General features: G+C 51.9%; 1 protein-coding gene across 1 annotated transcript in view; it reads right to left on the reverse strand.

Moving 5' to 3' along the window:
* Positions 1 to 6646: 6646 nt before the first annotated feature.
* The window catches only part of RTN4R (reticulon 4 receptor), a 111453-nt gene continuing 95822 nt past the window's right edge, over positions 6647 to 22277 (reverse strand). The window contains exon 2 of the mRNA XM_020996300.2: positions 6647 to 8758. Coding sequence (XP_020851959.1) covers positions 7269 to 8758 — 1490 coding nt within the window. The 3' untranslated portion in view covers positions 6647 to 7268. The remainder of the gene's footprint in view (positions 8759 to 22277) is intronic.

Genomic DNA, 22277 nt, shown 5'->3' on the forward strand with positions numbered 1-22277 from the left:
TGGCCAGCACCTTCAGAAGAGACTGCCTCCTGTGGTAATGAGCTCTCGTCCCTGTAGATATTCAAACAAAGCTTGAAGGCTCATAGGCCAACTTCTGTCTACGTGGCATTCTACGGGTCACAACACCCCTATGAGGGAGGCCACTTAAGGATTACCACCCCATTTTACAGACAGGGAAACTGAGGCTAAGCCTAGAATTGATTTTCTACTGATTACTCATCTAGCAAGCAGCATATACTCACAACTACAAATTTAGGGCTCTTTCTAACTACTCCAGGGAGGATTTCATGAGGGGTGAAAGATTCCATACAGTGACTTCCAGGCTCCCCTCAAGAATCATGGCATCACCTCAGAGTCAGAAGGTAACATTCATCTAGCCCACCCAATATCTGACCAAGAATCTCCCCTACAACATCCTTGCTTTTGTTTGAATAAATCCAGTGAGGGGAGCTCACTACCTCCCAAGGCAGCCCCTTCTACTCCAGGACAGCTCTCATTCTTAGGAATAGTATGAAGCCTACATCCGCCTCTCTGTAATTTCCCCCCATAGCCCTCATGGTTCTGCCCTCGGGGCAGGGGGCCAAGCCAAGCCAGGCTCCTCCTTGTTCCTTGTGGGAGCCCTTTGAACATCAGAAAACAGCTACCCTATATTTCTAGTTCTAATTCCAGCTTCAGCCAGAAAGTCCAGGCTGATGTTCAGTCATGGAAGAACAATCCGAAATGTCTCACTTCATTGCCCACACATCGGTAGGTTAAAGGCTGTATTTTGTTAGCTCTGCTGATGTGACATGCAATTCTCTTTTAATGGGCAAACTCTCAAAGGCTTTCACTAAGGGGATCCCATCCCTTGGCAATCCCAAGTCTCTGTTTTTCTCATCTGTAAAATGGGGATTTTCACCCTTGCCCTGGTATCTGCCATAATGAACAAAGATATGGGCTCTGAGGCATCTCCCAGCACTAGGGCCAGGACCCCAGCACCTCTGGACCAGACCCAGGATGGAGAGACCTAAAAGTAAAGCAATGGGCCCCTCAGAGAGATGCATGTTTATCATGGGGATTGTTAGCGTCATTACTTTTGGGCCAAGGGGGCTTTTTGGAGAGCGTGATGCTTTCACTACTCCATTCCACTGTGGCCCCTTCCGGGTAAGACTGGCCCTTTGCCCTCAGGACATCATCTGCTCCTGGAGAGGATGGCAGGCTGGTCTGGAACTTGGCTCCATATTCTATAAAATCCAACTCCCATGCTCCCAAGACCTCCAAGGTAGGAAAGACTTAGGGTCCCAAGACCCACAAGGAAGAGAATTCCCTTTGCCCAGCTGACTTAGTCAGGGAGACCCACCTTTGCTGTTGGCCACCTGTGAGACCCTGGGTCAGTCACTTAACCACTCTTGGCCCCACATTCCGGGTTCGACCAGGTGATCACTGAGGGCCTTTCCAGCTGTAACTCCTGGATCCTCTGAGACTCTGATGTCATCTAATGTCAGATCCAGGAGGGACCTTAGGACCCACAATGTCAGTGCCAGGGGAAGGGAAGGGAAGGGAAGGGAATAAGCATTTCTTAAGCACCTCCCATGCACCAGGCACTGTGCTAAGCACTTCACGGATAGGATCTGGTTTGATCCTCACAATGACCCTGAGAGGTAGGTGCTGTTATTATCCCCATTTCACAGTGGAGGAAACTGAGGCAAACAGCGGTTAAGTGACTTGCCCAGGGTCCCATAGCTAGCAACTGTCTAAGGTGGGATTTGAACTCGGGTTTTCCTGATTCGAGGCCCAGCAGTCTCTGCACTGCAGCATCCCCTAGCTTCCTGGAGCACTAGAAGGCACTTGAGTATATAGATTGTAAGAGATTGTAAGAGCTGGAGTTTCATTTTACAAAAGAGGAAACTGAGGCCCAGAGACCGTGGGACAATTTCATTTTCAGAGCGAGGCTCTACCCCCCAAGAAGGTTTTGACCTTTTCCCCTGCATGGGAGTCTCTTTTAGCCAGCTCCATTGCCCTGATGCCCATGTAAAAGAGCCCGGACTGTACACACTAAATTCTGTGGACACAGCACATCTGGGGAGTTCAGAAAGCACTGAGATCCACACCGCCTCCTGTCCTAGAATCTCAGTGACGGAGCAGAGGCCTTGACCACCATTCATCCCAACCCATCACCAGTCAGTCAATGAGCATTTATTAAGCATGACTGCATGCCAGGCAGGCAGGAGGCCCCTCTGGGCATCCCTGACAAAGGGCCATCCAGACTCTGCTTAGAGACTTCCCAAGACAGGGAGCTCACCTCCTCCCGAGGCAGCCTATCCTCTTGGGAGTGATCTCCTTATTAGCAAATTGTTTTAACTTCCACTAAGCCACAGTCTTCCTGCCTGAGATTTCTGTGCTTTGCTCTGTGTTCTCTCCTCTGGGGCCAAACATTCATAGTGAAGACCTCTTCCACACAAGAGCCCTTGAGATACTGCAGGGCCTCCCGGATCTCCCCACATCTTCTCTCCTCCAGGGTAAACATCCCCAGTATCTTCAGCTGATACCCAGGCTCCGCCTTTGGTGGAAGCCCCCATCTGCCCCTGGCTCTTTCCCCCAGCCCCAGCTCCATCCAGACCCCCCAGGCCCCCCACCTTCTGTGGGGAGCCAGGAACACCTGGGCCTGTTCCAGCTGCTGGGTTCTCACCCTCCCCTTCCCATCCTGAGACCCTGATCTGTGGTCACTGCTCCAAGCCCAAGGGCCATTGCATGCTAACCCATATCCCCAAATCTCGTCCTTATGCACCCACGCCATCCCTCCCTCGGACCCTGCCATCCCCCCCATAGAACCCCTGTTCTATCGTCCACAAGCTCCTCTTCAGTCTGCAGCACAAGGCTTTGCAAGACAGTACAGGGTAAGAAGCAGCCTGAACAGTCTGATGCCTCTTCCAAATGACAACCTTGAGGTTTTGGAGTCTGAGAAGCTGGGTTCAAATCCTCACTTTGCCTTACTACTTGTGTGATCCTTCAATGCAGTGCGTGGCATACAGCAAGCACTTAATAAATGCTCGTTGATTGGCTGACTTTCCGTCTTCTAATCTCCTAATCTGTCAAATGGAGGAGTGGGACTCAGTGATTGCTGAGGGCCCTTCCACCTGTCGTATCTGCGACCCTCTGATCTCACACCAAGGCCCCAGATTCGAGCTGCCCTCTCTATGTCTGGAATTTTCTTCTCCCACTCTCTTCTTCCCTCGGGTCCTGCAGGTAGAGGTGGTTAACTCCTTGTTCCCCACTTCTGCCTCCCTCTTCCACCATCACCCAACTGCCTCTGTGCCCCTGTGGTTCACATCAGCCTTCCCAAGCCAAGTCCTTCTGGCCATGCCACATTTGGATGTATAGCTTGCAGGCACCTTCACCTCCCTTCTCTCCTGCCATTATCCTCAGAGAGCTCAACGTCCACACTACTGACTCTCCACAGGTCCTTGGGTTCCTCGTCTTCAGAGCATGTCCTCTCCTCACCACGTTCCTCCCCTTCTTGTGCCTCAGTTTCCTTCTCTGTAAAAAGAGAAGGTTGGAGTAGATTGCTCTCTGAGGTCCCTTCTGGCCCTAGATCTCTCTCAGAAACATAATCACAGAATCTCTGTGTGGAGAGGACCCCACAGGCATCTAGTCCAGCCCCATGCCTAGCCAAAAATCCCCTCCATGACACACCCCACAGCCTCTGCTCAAGATGTCCCTTGAGCAGGGATCTACCACAGCCCTGGGCAGTCAGCCGACTTTGGACCAACTCTGATGTCCAGGAAGCTTTTCCCAAAATCGATCCTGGAATCTACCTGCTTTTGCCTCTACCCAGGCCTCCCTTCTGATGCCGGCCAAAGCCAGTGTAATCCCTCTTCCAAACGACAGCCCTTCAGATACTAGAACACTGCTCTCACGTCTCCCCTGAGACTTTTCTTCAGGCTCAGCATGCCCACTCCCTTCAAGTAAACCTCTCGTGGCATGAGCTCAAGGCTTGCACCATCTGGTTGCCTCCTTTGGATGGTCTCCAGTTTGTCAGCATGCTTTCTAAAACGCGGCACTCCAGATGGGGTCTACCCAGGGCTCTCACAGTTCGGACCCCCCACCATTCTTCAGAACTGGTCTTCCTCCAGATTCCTAAGACAGTATGATGTGGTAGAAATAAAATTCCTTTTGGAACCAGAGGATTTGCATTCAAACCCCATTAGAATGTAAGCTACCTGAGGGCAGGGACTGTCTTTTGCCTCTTTTTGTATCCCCAGCACTTAGCACAGTGCCAGGCACACAGTAGGTGCCTAAGAAATGTTTATTGAAATGAATACATATCCATGTTGTCTCCCTTGGCTAGTTTATAAGATTCTTGAACGCAGGAACTGTTTCCCCTTTATACTGGTATCCCCAGGACGTAGTCCGGTGCTTGGAACATAGTACGCACTAAATGGAGAATAGCTAGTTTTTATAGAGTGCCGTAGGGTTCCCTAAGCATTGTAAACGTTATCTCACTTGACCCTCACAACAACTGGGTGAAGTAGGTGTTAATATTAATCCCATTTTACAGATGAGGAAACTGAGGTCCAAAATGAGGACTTGACTTGCTTAGGATCACACAGCTCTTAAGTATCTGAGGCTGGATTTGAACCCAGGCCTTCCTGATTCCAAGTCCTCCATTCCACCCACCAGGCCACCCAGGTTCTTACTGAGGGATGAGTGGTGGATTTGTGACTTCTCCACAGCCCTTCCTGTAGCAAAAAAAGCCCTGAGGAGTAGGGAAATCATTAAGGCTGATGTCAGAAAACCCTGACCCTGACTCTGTGACATTCTGGACAAGTCTTTCCTCCTCTCTGGGAGGTTCCTCCCCTGTAACATGGGGGCTAACAGAACTCCTGTAGTCTCTGCTTTGCTTACTTGTTGAGAGGCTCAAATATGGTGGAGAATGCAGAGAGTTCTGCAAGCGTCCCAGCAGCTGAGGCATGCCAGTGTCTGTTCCTATCTTCACCCACCAAGACCCCTGGGCAGGCCACACTCTGCCCACATGCCACCATGGCTGGAGCGATCATTGAAAGAGCAAACGTCTCGGAGCCCAGAGACCCAGCCCCTGGGCTCCATCACCTGTAACACGGCTCCCAACACTGGGGCTGGAAGGAACCTCGGAGATCCGCTGGCCCCACCCCTAATTTGACAGACAAGGCAACTGAGAGCTAGAGGAAGCTAACCTGACTGAGACCATCCAGGGTAGCATTCAAACCTGGGACCTCTCCCTCCAAACCCAGGATTCCTGCACTTGTGATGTCTCCCTTTCACATTTGTGGAAGCAAGAATAAGTGACCTCTTTCTCTGAGCCTCGGTTTCCCTCCCTGTAAGATGGAGGTCGTTATCCTTTCACCGTACATATGCCAGAGCATCGTTGTGAGATGAGTGCTTTGCAAACAAACCCCGGTGTGCCTGCCCTTCCCCGGCCCCTCCTACAACTGCCATTTTTCATTTTGATCAGACTGACAGATGTGAGGTAGCATCTCGAGGTCTTTGAATTTTCATTTCTCTTCTGATTAGTGATTCGAAGCATCTTTCCCATCTGGCTATTAATCACTTGGACTTCATACCCTTTGATGACTGATCTATTGGGTGGCTCTTCTCTGACTAGGGAAATGCTGGTGATGGCTGGTGACTGTTCTAAGTTCACAATTAAAAAAGAAAAAACTTGAATGAAAAATATACTTTGAAGCAGTGCTAAGATGGGGGCTGGGACCATGGACTCATTTCTGAAATGGGCCCCTGGTTTCATCTGGTAGGAGCCCTCCTTGACTGAAATAGGTCAGAATCCACTTCCTTCCCCCATTCCCCTAAATGCACCCTATGCCTTAGCTGACCACCTTGGTGAGCTACCGGCAGCCAGCCTTCTGGGAGATAAGCCTCACTGAGCTTCACTGTCAGTGCCTTAGTTTCCCCACCTGTAAAATGAGCATCATAACCTCTGTACTCCTCACCCAGCTAGGTCCCCAAGAGGCCCACGGTTATCATCAGAGACCTTGGAGATCATCAAATTCCCTGTCTCTTCATCCCATTTTATAGATGAGAAAACTGAGGCCCCAGGAAGTTCAGCTGGGAAGTATTGGAACTGAAATCAGATGAGATAAAATAGTGCTGTTGGGGATCAGGAAATGATAGGTGGTGTTCTCTCAACCAACAGACACATAGAACCCAACACTGGAGCCACATCTGAAGCCTCCTCAGCTTGGCAGGACCAGTCAGAGCAGACTTAGGGATAGTTGTTTCACTTCCTTGTCCTCAGTTTCCTCATCTGTGAAATGATATGGTTGGACTAGACTATCATTGGCTTGGAATCCTATGGTGCTATTAGCATCTTCATGGTATGACGGAGACCTTGGGTTTTTGCAGGTGAGTCCTTTAGGGATTTAGGATTCCAAAAAAGCCCTGGAAATAGACCATGTGTCTGTCATGCCTGTCTAAGGCTTCACCAGGGAAGGATTTTGGTTTTTTGGCCCCTAGCCACTCACGAAACCATCTGGAGAGGCATTGATAGGTTGGGGCCTGGGTTAGTCAAGTGAGCCCCCATAGCAGTATGTTCGTGACAACCTGACCTACCAGAGTAAATACCCACGTTACCAGGCAAACGGAGGAGGCTGCCTCACAGGCACATTGTCAACAGTGTAGGAAAAGGAAATCTTTATTTTATATTTTTTATACTTTGACACAAGGAAAATAAAATGTATATTTTTATATAGACTGCAGTCTGAGTAGGAAGCAGCATTCTGGAACCGATGCCCCCTGTAAACATGGCATGATCAAGATGGGGATGGCGGACAGTAATATTCAGAGACAGGCTTCCGGAGAGCGGCAAACACACCGCCTTGGCAAATGGGAACTTGCAATATCCTTAGGGAGGATTCCAACTTAGGAACAACTGGAGTGAGTCTTTTTTTGTTGTTTTAAAAATTATAATGTGTGTGTGTGTGTGTGTGTGTGTGTGTGTGTGTGTGTGTGTTTAAACATTCTGTAGGGGAGAACTTTTTCCTCAAGGGCCTGGGAGTCAGGGGCCAGGGAAGCTCAGGGGAAATGACTCAGAAGTCTCATGTGTGCCTGACCTCACTCAAGAATGACTCCTCTGTGGAAAGCAGGCATCACCCTCCCTTTTAATTCCCCTTTTAGGGGCTGGGAAGATGCACTTTATATACACCTGGTTTCTCTATAAAGGCATCCAGTTCCGCTGTGGCCCCAGCCTCTGGCTTTGCCCAGCCACAGTGGCAGGTGCTATCCTTCCCTAGGAACCATTACCAGGACCATGGAAAAGTCCAGAGCACGACCACTGGGAGAACCAAGCCAAGGGCCAGGCGGGGCTTAGCAGGTGCAAGGAGGCCACTGCTACCGCTGCTGGGGCCACCGCCGCCGCCGCTGCCGCTGCCGCCGCTGCTGCTGCTGCCTGTGGGGCCCAGGCGGCACTGGGCCTTGGTCCGGTTCTTTCGCGAGCAGCCGGGCCTCCGGCGAGGGGGAGCCACAGAAGACTCCCCAGGCTCCAGTAGGTCAGGCTGGAAGTTGGTCAGGGGGATCTCCACGTTGCTGGGGAAAGTCCCAAAGGGCGAGTCATTAATGTGCTTCTGGGTAGCATTTTTGGCAGGGTCCGACTCTGCCATCTTGGGTTTGGACATATTTTCCTTGTCCTTCCGGCCATTGCCAGCGGGAAGTCCGCCGTATGGGGGTCCCCCGTGACCAGTGGCTTCATACATGAAAGACTTGTCCACTTCCGGCTGGCAGCACTTCAGAGGGACGTCCTGGGGCCCCGCGGGCAGGGGTTCCACGGTGGGTCCTTTGCCGTGCCTGATCTTCGTCCCCGACCGCACCTGGTTGACAGGGTCCACGCAGCCCTCCAGGTCTGCGCTGTGGAGCCGCTTCAGGTCTTTCCCAGCCAGGCGCAGCGGCAGACGGCACTCGAGGTCCGAAGAGGACCCCTTGAATTGCTTGAACCAGCCCCACAGGGACTTGGCGCGGCAGTCACAGATCCACGGGTTCCCGTTCAGGCGTAGGTACTGCAGGGACGCCAGCGGGCCCATCGTCTCCCCCGCGAGCACGGTCAGGTTATTGTTAAACAGGTACAAGGTCATGACTTTCCCCAAGTCGTGGAAGGCCCTGGGGTGCACTCGGGCCACCTGGTTCTGGTGCAGGAGGAGGCGGTCCAGGCTGACCAAACCCCTGAAGACGTTCTCCGACAGCTCCCGGATCCCGTTGCCGTGCAGGAACAGGTAGGTGAGGTTGGCGAGGTCCACGAAGGTGTCGTCCTGGAGCGCCTGGAGGTTGTTGTCCTGCAGGTAGAGGTACTGCAGTGAGAAGAGGCCCCTGAAGAGGCCGGGGGACAGCTCCAGAAGGCCGCAGCGGTCCAGGTGCAGCGTGTGCAGGCGCCGGAGGCCCCTGAAGGTGGCCGGGGCGATGGCGCGCAGCTTCACGTTGTCGCTGACGTCCAGCTCCTCCAGCTTGTCCAGGCCGGCGAAGGCGGTGGCCTCGATCACGCTGATGGCATTGGAGTGGATCCAGAGGATGGTCATGTTGCGGCAGGAGCGGAAGCTGGCGGCCCCGACCTGGCTGATGCGGTTGTTGTGAAGGAAGACGCGCTGGCTCTGGGCGGGGATGGCGGCGGGGATGGCTGTCAGTCCCTGCTGCTGGCAGCTGGTGGTGATTTTGGGCTCGCTGTAGCACACGCAGGCCCCAGGGCACGGATCTGCTCGGGACTGGATGTTCAAGCAGAGGACCCAGATCAGCAGTTTGCTTCCTAGAGAAAAGAAGACAAAAATAGGATGGGAATTAGCCCTGATTCCGGGAGGGCGTTTTTCTTGCCGCTAATTGATGAGGCTAGGATCCCTCTACCCCAGACTTGAGCCCCGAGGGCGGGGAGGGCAAGACTCAGGACGGACACAGGTGACCAAGGAAAGGGGGCGTCTTCCTGGCCGTTAACCTGGCACATGAACCGGGGCGGGCACTCAGGGCAGCAGATCGCAGGCGGGGGTAGAGACACAGAGGCCAGAAATGGGCCAGGCACCGACGACCCACCCAAGCAGCACATGCTGGACACCGGTCACATCCTCCGACCTAGATATCCTCCCCACCAATGAAGCCGTAACTAGGACAGGCAACCAGAGCTTTGAACCAGGGTGCCACAGAGGCACCAACAGTGGCCGTGTCCTGGGTGAGCTCCTTCCTAGCAGACCCCCCCCCTTTTCAACAGCTGTGCTCCACCCTCCACCTTCCCAGGAATCAGACCTTCAGCAGCATGAAATCGTGACATGCCCTGCCCTCCCTTCCCCATCAGCTGTGTCCCAGGAGGGTTTGCCCCTGTCTCCCTCATCCTGGTTCCAGCGCCACCCATAATGCATGCACGCGCGCGCACACACACACACACACACACACGCACACACGCGCGCGCACACACACACACACACACACGCGCACCCCTCAGAGTCTACACCCTACCCTACAAGGTTACCGCTATGGAATAGCCTCGAGGAACCCTAGGGCTAGGTGGTACACTTAGATTTGGAATCAGGAAGACTACAATTCAAATTCTGCCTTAGACACTTGCTATCTGTGTGACCCTGAGTAGGTCACTTCACCTCTGCCTCAGTTTCCTCATCTATCAAATGGGGATAATAATAGCACTTACCTCCCAGGGTGGTGGTGAGGATAAAATGAAATAGTTGCAAATTACTTTGTAAACTTTAAATCACGATATGTGCTATTTGTGATTGTTGTCATTAATCCCCTGGAAGCCCTCTGTCCCCCAGAGCCCTTTTCAGAAGCTGAGCAATCCCAGGCCAGGTCGCCTCTCCCCACAGCCGCATGTCTGCCTTGTCCTCACCGCTGCTGTGCCTGGGTGGGTGGGCAAGCGATTCTCAGCTGCTACGGCTGGACAAACGCACTTGCTGGGGAGCGCACGCTTGGCGTTGGGTTCCTGCACCCAGTGGGTCGGCCCAGAGGAACAGATACACAGCCTTTCTCCGGGCTGGTGCTTGGAATACGGTCAGCTCAGCTGCAGCAGTCAGACCTGGTGCTGCCCGGGCATTGTCTGTAGGAGCCAGGATCCTGTCTCTGCCACAAGGGTCCAAGGGGGCTCGCTCTGTTGGTGTGAGTGACCAGAAAGAGCTCAGAACCCAAAGTTCAAGGACAGGGGTTCAAATATGAGCCCTGCAGCTTTCTTTCTGTGTCACCTTGGACAAGGCTGAGCCTCTTCGTGACTGTTTTCTTATCCACCACATGAAGAGGGTAACCCAGGCACCACCTCCCTTCCAGGGCAGTATTGAGGAAAGTGGTCAAGAAATGGGACTTTTTATCATGATCAAAATGTAAAATTCTCCACTCCAGGAATGGGGTCAAGGACCAGGAGCCAGGATCATGAATTTCAAGCTAGAAGGGACCCCAAGGACCATTTATCCCAACCTCTTACTTTATAGGGAAAGAAACATTCCTGGGAGATTAGTGGGAAGATCTGAACCCAAGCCCCAGCCAGCATTCTGTGTCCAAGGCCAGGATCGCTCTCAGGAGTCAAGAAATGGACAAATAGGGCACAAGCCCTGGGGGAGGGGGAAGGGGATGTCTGCTTCTGAAGTTCATTCTCCCCGATAGCCTGCCACAGGCTAGGGCCCGTCCAACAACATGAAGGTGGGAGACAAGACCCTGAGGATTCTGGAGGTCACAGATAACTGTGACAACCTAGCCAGGAGGCAAGCTTCCCCCTCGCAATCAGACTCCCGGGCTCGGTGCTAGATGCTACCTTCTGGACCATCCAGCCCGACTCTTGTCTGAATCACCCATCCCTGCGACATATGACATTTCCAACAAGTGATGAAGAACTCATTACCTTTCCAGACAGCTATCACAGGAAAGCCTCAGTCTGCCTCTCCTTAGTATCTACTACTCCCCTACTGCTCCTAGGTCTGTTCTTGGGGGCCAAGCAGAGCAAGTCACCAAATCCTAGGCCCAAGAACAGAAGAGACCTAAGAAATTGTCTAGCCTGACAGGTCCAACCTAGAACCTGTAGACCCCTGGGTGCCTTGGGGTGATTACAAGGAGCCTTCCAATGACAATGTCAACCTATAAATAAACAGATTTTCTGTAGGCTCCATCAGTAATCTCTCTCCCATTACTTGTTTTCCTGTTTTCAAATATATGTAGATGCTGTTTTGATGCATAAAATACGAATTCATTTAAAAGCATCGAAATTTAAAAACCTTGAATTGACAAAGTAGTTTCAGGTTATCAGGTCTTCTCTTAGTCAATCATTTTCCTAAGGCACAAGTCTGACCACATCACTCCCCTGCTCAAGAGCCTTCAGGGGCTTCCCATTGCCTGTTATAAAGCACAAACTAACTAGTGGGGGTAGGGGTGAGATCCTCTACAACCTGGTTCCCCCTCACTGTTCCAGCCTTCCTCTGAATTCTTCCTTTTCTAGCCAAAACAGAGTGCTAACACTGTACCCAGAACCCAGCTCTCCATTCCTCATCTCGGTGAGTTTGCACAAACTGGCCCCCAGGCCTAAGATGCCCCCTGGTCCTAGCTTGTATCTCCAGGGCTTCTCCTCCTCTCTCCAACTCGACAGGGTGGTGCCTGCGTCAGATGTTCACAATCATCTCCCTTCTAGAAGCCACACTTAACTTAGTAAGAGATTTATTCCCCTGAGGGGAGATCTGGAGCACATAGGAGAGAAGAACAATGGGGCTTTCAGTCGGTAGACCAGAGTTCAAATCCAAGCTTAGTATAAATAGATGTGTTTTCGTTCATTATGGGTAAGGTGACCCCTCTAAGGCTGCTTCCTCATCCATTATATGGAAATCACAGTCCTGCCCCTGCAAAGGGCATGTCTGTGTGACTGAGGAATCTGCCTCCTTTCCCTGGGCCTCACTTTCTTCCTCTGTAAAATGATGGGGGGTGGGCCAGAAGATCTCCAAGAGCCCCTCCGTCTTTGCTTTCTCTTCCTCCTCCCCCTTCCTTCTCTCTCTCTTTTTCTCCCTCCTCCTTTTCTCTTTCTCTCTCCTTTTGCCTCTTCTTTCACTTCTCCCCAATCTTTCTTTCCTTCTTTTATCTCTCCCCTTTTCCCACTACCTCTCTCTCAGTTTCCTCTCTGTAGTTATCCTTCCCTCACCTTGCTGCAGGGGAGCCCCTGAGAAAGGAGAGAGGGTTGGAGCGTCCTGGAGTCCTAAAAGTGGCTTGCTTCCCAGGGCCTGGACTACGGACCACAGAGAGGGCTCAAGAAAAAGAGGGGGAGGAGGAGAGAGCCCTCTGGGCATAGCCCATAAGGAAAGCAGAGCCTGAGGTCCATCTCTTGAACAGTAAGATAGGAGCCCCTGGGCTACTGCTCTACACAAGCTTCTGGGGGAGCTCTGGCCAGCATGGACTTGGGGAGGACCAACCAGGAGGCTCTGCCTCAGTAGCTTCTGTTCTCTGCGGTTTCTCAGAACATCCCTCCTCACCCCTTCACTCCCACAGTGTGCTCTGAGGCCTGAACAGATTCAGGTCTACAGGACCTACAGGTTCAGAGAATAGGCCTATCCTCTGTTCTGAGGCCTGGAGATTAAGCTTATTCATCCACCTATCCACCCACCCATCCATCCATCCATCTTTCCATCCAACCATCCACCCATCTATCCATCCATCCATCCATCCTTCCATCCACCCATCCAGTTACTCACCTATTAATTCATACATTCAGTTATTTATCCATCCATCCATCCATTCATTAATTCAATTATCCATTCATCCATTCATTCAGTTACTCATTCATTCATTCATTTTCTATTCAATCATTCAGTTATTCATTCATTCAGCCATCCATTCACTAATTCATTCAAAAGCCATTCCTTAACTGCCTACTGTGTACAAAGTGATAAAGATGAAGAGAGAAACTAAAAGCAGAACCCACCTTCAAGAAACCCGCATTGTACCTTTTCTCCCAGGCCTGTGTCCTTTCTGCCTCCTGATACTCGGGCCTTCCTGGGGGAAATTCTTGCCCTACCTTCCCAACCCACAGGCCCTCCAGTAACCCACCTGCCCACTCACCTTTCACCGGTCTGCTCTAATTCAGGACATCTCAGTCCATCCTTGTAATACTGTCTAGCAAGCAGAGGAAGGGTAGCTAGGCAATGCAGTGGATAGAGAACCAGGCTGGGAGTCAGGAAGACCTAAGTTCACATCTGACACTACATATGTGACCCTGGGCAAGTCACTTAACCCTGTTTGCCTTGGTTTCTTCATCTGTAAAATGAGCTGGAGAAGAAATGCCAAATCACTCCAGGATCTCTTCCAAGAAAACCCCAAATGGGATTGTGGAAAGAGGGTCACAACTGAAATAACTAAACAATAACAGCAGAAAAGGGGAGGTGGAGGGATTCTGGCCGTCCAGCGGCCAAAGCTCCTCAAGGGGCTGAGGATAAAATACTGGGGAGAACAGCCTTAGAGGGGCTCCCCAGGCTTCCCTGGGAAGGAGCTTCTCCCAGTGGTACCTACAGTCGATTCCAGAGAAAGCCAAACACAGGAGTCAACGTGAGCTTTGGGACAAGCTTGGACAACCCTGACCCCTAGGCTCCCAGTGTTTGGGCTCCTGGTGAAGCCACCCCAGGACTCAGTTCAGAGAGTGGACAGCGGCCCAGCTGGGATGCGGGGACCTGGGGGTCCCAGCTGTGCCCCTGCTATCTGTGCAAACCGGGGCAAGGTGTGGAACCTGTCTGGGCCACGGTTTCTTCATCTGTAACATGATAATATTCATAATAACAACTTTATGTATTAATGTAATATATGATATCTAATTTGATCCTCACAACAACTCTGGGAGAGAAGTGCTATTATTACCCCCTTTTTACAATTGAGGAAACTGAAGCAAACAAGTTAAGTGACTTGACCAGGGTCACACAGCTAATAAAGTGTCTGAGACAGAATTTGAACTCAGATCCTCCTGATTCCAATTCCAACACCCTTTCCACTGTGTCTCCCAGCTGCCTCTAAGGAAATCTGTGTTGTATCATGGGAAGAAGGAATGTTGGATGGCTGTGTGGCATTGGCTAAAACCCTGGCCCTCTCTGGGCCACAATCTCCCCCACACTGTAAAGTGCAGAGCACAGACTAGATGACCTTATTGGTCTCTCCTTGCTAAGATGCTTGTCAGCCTGTGGATCCCCTGCCCTGCCTCAGATTGACAAAGGCAGCCAGGCTGAGAAACCACAAACAAGCCCCGTCCTCCCCCTGCCCGCACCCCTGGTGTCAGAGCGGAGGAGGGCCAGCAGGGCCTGGCCCTGGGGACTGCCTGCACCTCACTCCCCCACTCCATTCCTGGCCTTGGAGGGGATGGGGGCTCCTCTGCTCCAAGACAGAGGGCAGGCTTTGACTGAGGACAGAGTCCTCTCTGCCCAGAACCATCCCCCTGAGGAGGGCACCAAGCCTGGCTCACTATGCCCCCTCAGACCCAGAGAGCACCAGAAATGGGAGAAACTTAAGAACAGAGAATGTTTGAGCCAGGACGGGTGGGGTGGTTAGAACAAGGGATGTCAGGGCTGGGAGGGCCTTGGAACAGGGAAGGGGTTCAGACCTTAGAACCCAGCAGAGTAGACCTGTGAGAGACGGTGGAGAGCACACAGTTCCCACCCGCTCACCCCCTTATTTTAGGGAGGAATCGGAGGTTCGGAGATAAAAACGGCCAAATCCAAGTCCATGCCTCCAGTCACGGGCAAGAGGGCACCTCCAGGCCGGGCTTGCCCCTCTCCTTTGCCCCCATTCAGGTGGCTCCTGCTCTCACACCTGCCAGCAGCACACATGTGCACGCACACACACACACGCACACCTGGTGTGCGTGTGCATCTGCTGTATATACATTCACCTTGCAATCCTCATGTACACACATGCACACAGCTGTCTGTGTACGTGTGCATATGCATAAAAACACATACACATGCATACGCTGATGACAAATACACAATCATACATGGCACATGCACACACAATCATGTACGAATACATACACATATGCACGCGCTGCTGTGCATATGAGTTCACATACACGTAAACACATTTGTGCATTCAAGTACCCACACGCACGAGTGGTGCACAATACGCACCAGCACACTGGTACATACATTCACACCTATGTACATAGGAGCGCAAGTGCACATGTGCACACACACATAAACAGAAGCTCACACTACTTACACGCACGTGCACACTGGTGCATACCTGCACACCTGGGCACACAGGTGCACAATGCCCAGGGGGCATGCTAGTGCACAAGTACACACACGCACACACGTGTGCTCACACACACGAAGAGAAGCTCACACGCTTACACACACATGCACACCCCCTTTTTCACAGGCTCAGCCTCAGTAGCTTCCTCTCTCATTTGCATATCCGCCCAGAAGGCAGCCTGGGCATAAATAACACTGGCTGAGCCTTCACCCTCCTACAGAGCAGCTGACTCTCCGAGGAGGCTGCTCCCCAGCTCTCCCCCTCCCTTCTCTCCATTCTTCCTTGCCTTGCTCAGTTTCTCCATCTGGAAAATGGGGCAGTACCGCTTGCCCTGGCATGCTTGGGGGCATGGCAGCGGCGGAGACCCCGGAGGAGCAAACAGGCCTCGTCTTACACAGAAGGAAAGTGGACAATGGGGACTCCCTGGTGGGGGCACTGTCCTGGGGCTGGGCGGGGCCTCTGAAATCGCCTTGTCCACCCACCTCACCTCCTTTTATAGAAATCCGGAGAGGGACAGCAACTCACTTGTGCAAGGTCATCCAGGCTAGAAGGGGCTCAAGCCGGGATTCGCACCCAAACCCTTTGACTCCAAAGCCAAGGCTACTCAGCCTGTGCCACTCTAAAGGGTTCAAACTAGGATCTGTGTTATCCCTGTGGTCCCGGGTGGGGGTTGGGGAGGGTGGGTGAGGGATGCAGGATGTATCTTGCATTCGATTTTAGCTTAAAACTGTCATTTTTGGTGCCGCGTGTCAGATGTAGCTGGGATCTCGCGCGTGTCTCGTCCTGCCCCTTCCTTTCTCAGAGAAATCTGTGGCCCAGAGAGGGGGAGTAGATCTCCCAAGGTCACGCAGCAAATCGGGGCAGAGCCAAATCTGGAATTCAGAGCTCTCAGGCAGGGCCCTGCCCACACTCTCCCTGCATCTCTTTACCGTCCCTATAGGATGTGCCAACAGGCGACTCAAGCTTGGCCTCAAAGGTGGAATTTTACTGGGTCCCTCTCCCATCAGGCCCTGAGCCCAAGCCTCACCAACCACAGGCAGGCCAGTTAGCAAGAATGAGGCCATGGCCAGCCTGGAGAAGACACTGGAGAGGAGGGGCTGACCGTTCAAGGTTGGAAAAGAGGGATGGGCCAATTGTTCTGCCTGGCCCCAGAACACAGATCCAGGAGACATGAATGGCCAGCTGAGGCCAGTCTGGGCTGGATCACAGGGAAGCTGACCCCAGCGGAAGGGGCTGCCTCAGGAAGCCGTGATCTCCCCTCCCCTGGGGGGTCTCCCAGCAGAGGACGAGTGCGCCCTGTTAGGGGCTGTTGGAAGAAGGTTTCTTGGTCAAGTTGCCCTATGAACATCCTTCAAGTCTATGATTATGTAAACTCCATGGGAAGGAGGGAGGGATGAGGGCAGAGCTGAGCTCTGCTCAGGTCTCAGGGGGCCCTGCCTTGCCTCCCTCTTTCACTTTATTTATTTATCTATTTACTTAATTTTTAACATTCTCTTTTTAATTTTGAGTTCCAAATTCTCTCTTTCCCTCCTATCCCTCCTACAGCCATTGAGAAGGCAAGCAATAAGATATCAATTATACATGTGAAGTCATGCAAAACCTATTTCCCCCTTCTACTTTAGAGTATAAGACTGCCCCCCCCCAAAAAAACCCATCAGATCCATCCTGGGACCTGGGATCTGCCTGGGGGTCAGGAAGCTTGGGCTCACCCAGACCCCAAGACTGACTCACTCACTCATCCTGTGGCCTTGGGCCACTGCAGGTCCCCTGTGCCAGTGAAATCACTTATCCAATTAAAGAACAATTATCATCATTCTACAGGTGAAGTAAAAGGCTTCACGAAGCCACCTAGCTCATTAGGGCTGAAAGTGGGATTTGAATACAGGACTTCCTGACTCCAAGTCCAGGGCACTAGAAACTGGACTGATTAGACATTGCCTCATGGTTACTGGCGCCTGACTCATTGCTTCGACAAGACCCAGAGATCCAGACCCAAGATCTAGAGGAAAGAAGAAGGTGGGAGATCCGGATTCAAGTCCTGGTCCAGCAACTTGACCTTGGACAAGTCCCCTTTCTGGGCCTCAGTTTCCTCATCCATCAAAGAGAAATGGGAGCTCAGCAGCACCTTCTTCAAAGGGTCAGAAACCCAGCACTTCAAAGACTGTCCACAACCCCCGAGTGGGCAGGAAGCCCTCCCAACCCCAGCCTGAACAATATCTCTACAATATCCCCAGCAAGGGTGGTCCGGCCTCTGCCTGAAGGCCTCTCCTGTCCAGGCAGCTCATCACCCTTTGGCACAGATGGCTAGGAAATTCTCCCTGCTACCAAGCCCAAATCTTCACAACTTCTGCCCATGGTGCCTTGTTCTGCTCTCTGGGGCCAAGCAGAATATGGCTAAGCCCTCTTTTCCATGGTAGCCTTTCATCTACTTGCAGATGGCTATTGTCCTCTCCCTATGTCTTCTCATTCAATCAATCAATAAACATTCATTAAGTGCCTACTATGTGCCAGGCCCTTGCTAAGCATTGGAAATACAAAAAAAGACTGTCCCTGCCCTCAAGGAGCTTGTAATCTCTTGGAGAAGACAACTTGCAAACAGATATATGCAAAACAATCTGTGTGTAGGATAATTAGGAAATAATTAACAGAGGAAAGGTACTAGAATTAAGAGGGAATTGGAAAGGCTCCTCCAGGATAAACAGCCCCACTTCCTTCAACTGGGGCAGCTAGGTGTCCTGGAGACAGGAAGACTCATCTTCCTGAGTTCAAATCCAGCCTCAGACACTTATTAGTTGGGTGACCCTGGCTGGACAAGTCACTTCATTCACCCTGACTGCCTCTGTTTCCTCATCCGTAAAATGAGCTGGAGGAGGAAATGGCAAACTATTCCAGTATCTCTGCCAAGAAAACTCCAAATGGAGTTACAAAGAATCAGACAGCAGAAAACTACTGAATAACAAGAAACTCCTTCACCTACCCTCCCAAGACATGATCTCGAGTGCCTCTGGCATCCTGACTGCCCCCTCTCAAAAAGCCCCGAGATCGCTGCTCCCAGACACTGCCAAAGGTCTTTCTGTGGGGCAGGTGGGATTTCTGCAACTGCCCTTCCCCAGCGGTGCCCACCAGCCCTGGCCGGGGGATCGGGAGAAAGATGGGGCGCAACAGTCTCTGTGGGACCCGAGGTGGCCGAAGGACCACTGGGACCGTGAGGTTGACACCCTTCCAAAAGAACCAGGAGGAGCTGGGTCTGACCCTGCCTCTGATCAAAATGGACACACAACCCGTTCAGTCTTAAGAACAAAGCACTGCGATGTCTCGGATGGAAATTTCCTTAGACATAAATAACACATCAGCGCAGGCTCTTTCAAAAACAGAGGAAGAGTCCTGCTCCTCACAAGTGGCTGTTTTTCAATCACCAACCCCGTCTTCCCAAGGGCCCAGGAGATTATCGGGGGAAGGGGGATTCCATGTACTGAGATCTGGCCTAATCTCAGCATCAAACAAAGCGGAGAACGCTGGACTGAGATGGGAGTCAGGGACCTCAGGGTGGAGTCACGGCTCTCCCCTTCATAAGCTGTGGTACTTGAGTCTCTGCCTCATCTCAGAGAACGTGTGAGATTGACTAGACAGCCCCCAAGGTCCATCCTGCGAGGCACTGATTCCATCATGGATGTCTTCTCCCCACCTTCCCAGCTCAGGTTGGGCTACCACCTACTTAGGGCACTGCTTAAACCACTTCCCACTGCCTCATCTGTAAAATGAGGGTGGTGCTCCATGATCTCACTCTAAGGTCCCTTTAAGGGGAAACCTCCAATTTAGTCCATATTCTCTCCTTTCCTGAAGGCTTATCTCTTCCTAGGAAACCTTCCATGAATGAATGAAGTCAAGTCAACAAGCATTTATTAAGTGCCTACTGTTTGTCAGGCACTGTGCTAAGAAATAAAGAAAAGAATGAAAAAGTGTTTGTTAAGCACTTGCTATGTTCTAAATGCTGGGGATACAAAATACAAAAAAAAAAAAAAAGGTGAGACAGTCCCTGCCCTCAAGCATTAGCATGCAGGAAACAGTCTACAGAGAAGGAACCTTCAGCCCAGCAAGTTACTGAGATGGTGAGTAGGAACATAGAGGAGTCTGTTGGCATTCCCCATCCAGGAACAATGGCAGAAATGACTTGATCATGTTTCATCATTCCAGAACTATAGGGCAAAGTCGGCAAGGAGAAGGTGGAGGAGAGAGCTAGAGGGAACAGAGAGCTTTGCTGAAATGGTGTCCTGGGAGAGGCAGACACCAAGCCCATGCTGCTCTCATTCACTGATTCAAGCAATCGGTCAATCATTCTACAACATTTATTTAACACAAGACATGGGCCAGATACTGGGCTGGGTGCTAGGGAAACCTAGAGAAAAACAAAACAGAACCCGCCCTCAAAGAGGGGCCGCACAGTGAGTAATAATAGTAATAAGGAGGAGAATGTCTGGAGAGGCACCACAGAGTAAGGGTTGGGCATGAGTTCAAGTCCCACTGCTGACACCTCGTAGGAGAGTCTCTTCACCAAGTCTAGGTAACTCTCCAAGGTGAGAAGGTGCTGACCTACCTTGATAAAGGGAGTTTTCTCACCCAGAAGGTCTTCCCAAAATAAATAAAGAGAGAAAGACAGAGACAGACAGACAGACTGATAGATAGATGAACAAATGAGTGAATGCATAGATATGCAGATGAGTAAATAAATAAAAATAACTGAGATTTTCCCGGCCCTTAGAGTTTGCACTGAAATGATAATCGTAAATGCCTTCTAAATGATGCTTTAAAGGTTGCCAGGAGTTGGCATTGTCCACTGGAGCCCAGAAACAGCCCAGTGAGTAAGGCAGTGCATGAGGAAAGAGGCTTGTGTGTTAGCTATACATAAGAGGCCCAGACAAGGGCAGGGGCTTGCCCACCCTCATACAGCAAATTAGCATCAGAGCTAGGGCTAGAATTTGGGTGATGGGCTCGACCCAAGGGCATTGCCTGTCACATCCCTCCTCCAGAAGCCACCCTCAGGTGAGGAAGCAGTGAGCCAGGCCTTCCTGTGGGCCCAGCTAGACAGCTAAGGACCTCCCCCTGTGCTGAGCCCCTTCTCCCCAGCATCCTCCCCAGAGTCCTCCATGGCACAGCAGGGCTTTGAGGCCGTGTTTCCTCCACCACCATAATTTGAGTTCTTGATTAGGATAAATAATTCATCAGAGAGTGCCAGGGTCCCTAGGGAACCCCAGTCCAGCCCAAGAGTTTGCTCAGCTTTAATTATGGAAATTGACAAAAAAAAAATTCCTCGAGCAGCAAGACCAGGGGATTGGACGGGTCCCCTCAAGGCCCAGTCCAGCCACCTACCCTCCTCCTTCCCCAAAAGGAGCAGGGGCCGTCCCAGAGCTCCAGCTAATACTTGACGAGTAACAGAAGGTGCGAAAAGCCCGTTGCATATTTTAGCTGGTTAACTCTGAGGGAGGAAGTAACAGAGAATGGAGCACAGTCCAGGGTGTGGAGGCAGAGGCCTCTCTGGGTGACCCCAGGCCTCGGGTTCCTCATGTGTAAAATGGACGCAGTAACAAATTGTACCTGCCTCCTAGGATTCTTGATTGAGGTTACTGTGTGCAGTGTGATTGGCAAATGCTGAAGGCCTGAAGGAAGGTGAACTTCAGTTATCTGTGGACCTGGTGGGGAGCTGCCTCCACCCACGAAGACCATGACCCGCTCTGCCACTGAGTGCCTGGGAGAGGTGCAGGGGGACCCTGAAGGGCTCGGGCCCAATGGCCAGTCTGAATTGGAGGCAAGTCCCAACCCAAGACTTCCTGTTTCTGACGCTGTCTGCTAACCAACCCCTGGTGAAGAATAGGGAGGAGGAGGAGGGGGAGGAGGAGGAAGGAGAAGGGGGAGGGAGAGAAGGAGGAGGAGGAAGAGGGGAGAAGGAGGAAGGGAGGGGAGGAGGAGGGGAGGGGAGGAGGAGGGGGAAGAAGGGGGGGAAGAAGAGGGGGAGGGAAAGGGGAAGGAGGAGGGGAAGGAGAGGAGAAAGAGGGGGAAGGGGAGGGGAGAAGAGGAAGATATAAGGAGGAAAAAATCCTAGAAAGCAAATACTAAAGATACCTCACATTTACACAGCTCTTCAAAGTTTACGAAGTGCTCTCTCCGTGTTATCTCGCCTGATCTTCACAACAATGACCCTGGGAGGTAGGTGCTACTATTATAAACATTTTACAGCTGGGGAAACTGAGGCAGAGAGCAGTCAAGCGACTTGCCCAAAGTCTCAGCGCTAGGAAGTGTCTGGGGCAGGATTTGAACTCGGGTTTTCCTGACGCCAAACTCAGTCCTCTACCCATTCTTCCATCAGACGTGGGGGACCACTCGGGGAGCTGTCCCAGAGGGGCTCCCAGCTAGGCTGAGGTTATCCTGGGGGTCTCTACTGTCTTTTCTGCCTCTGTGATCTTGGGAGCCTGGGAGAAGCCCCTGCTAGCTCCTCCACTGACTTCACTCATGCAGGAGCCAAGGCCTCCTCACTGCCGCGCTCTCAGTGTCTACCTCCGCACCTCTTCCCAGCCCTACTTAGACCTCTCTTCATCTCCCTTCTAGACAAGGGCAGAGGGTGCTGAGATCAGGACGAAAAGTTCTACCCTCTCCTCACCTGCTCTGCCAGCCCTCCCTTCACTTCTTCCGCACAAACCATTCAAATACACAGCCGTCCATTAAAGCCAAGAGGTCCCCTGACCTTTCCCCAGCCTCACACCTCTTTTGGAGAAAAACCGTCACCCTCAGGACCTCCCTGCCTCGACTTGAGCCCTTCGCTGCAGCTGCTTTACAGACCGACCAGATGGCCACATGACCACCTCCTCCAGAAGCACCCCCCTTCTCTTGCCCTCCCTTCGATCTTACTGAGCACTTGGCTCTGATCATGAAACAATCATCTTACCTCTGGATCTGGGACTCGGAGGTCCACAAAGCAATCTCCTCGCCGCTGCCCTGAAACCACTCTCTTGGAGTCACCAGCGGTCTCCTAATTGTCAAAGCTGACGAATGTGCTTTTCTCAGTTCTCATCCAT

This window comes from Phascolarctos cinereus, unplaced genomic scaffold (genome assembly GCF_003287225.1).
Source record: "Phascolarctos cinereus isolate Bilbo 61053 unplaced genomic scaffold, phaCin_HiC Scaffold_4;HRSCAF=312, whole genome shotgun sequence".
In the NCBI taxonomy this organism is placed as follows: domain Eukaryota; kingdom Metazoa; phylum Chordata; class Mammalia; order Diprotodontia; family Phascolarctidae; genus Phascolarctos; species Phascolarctos cinereus.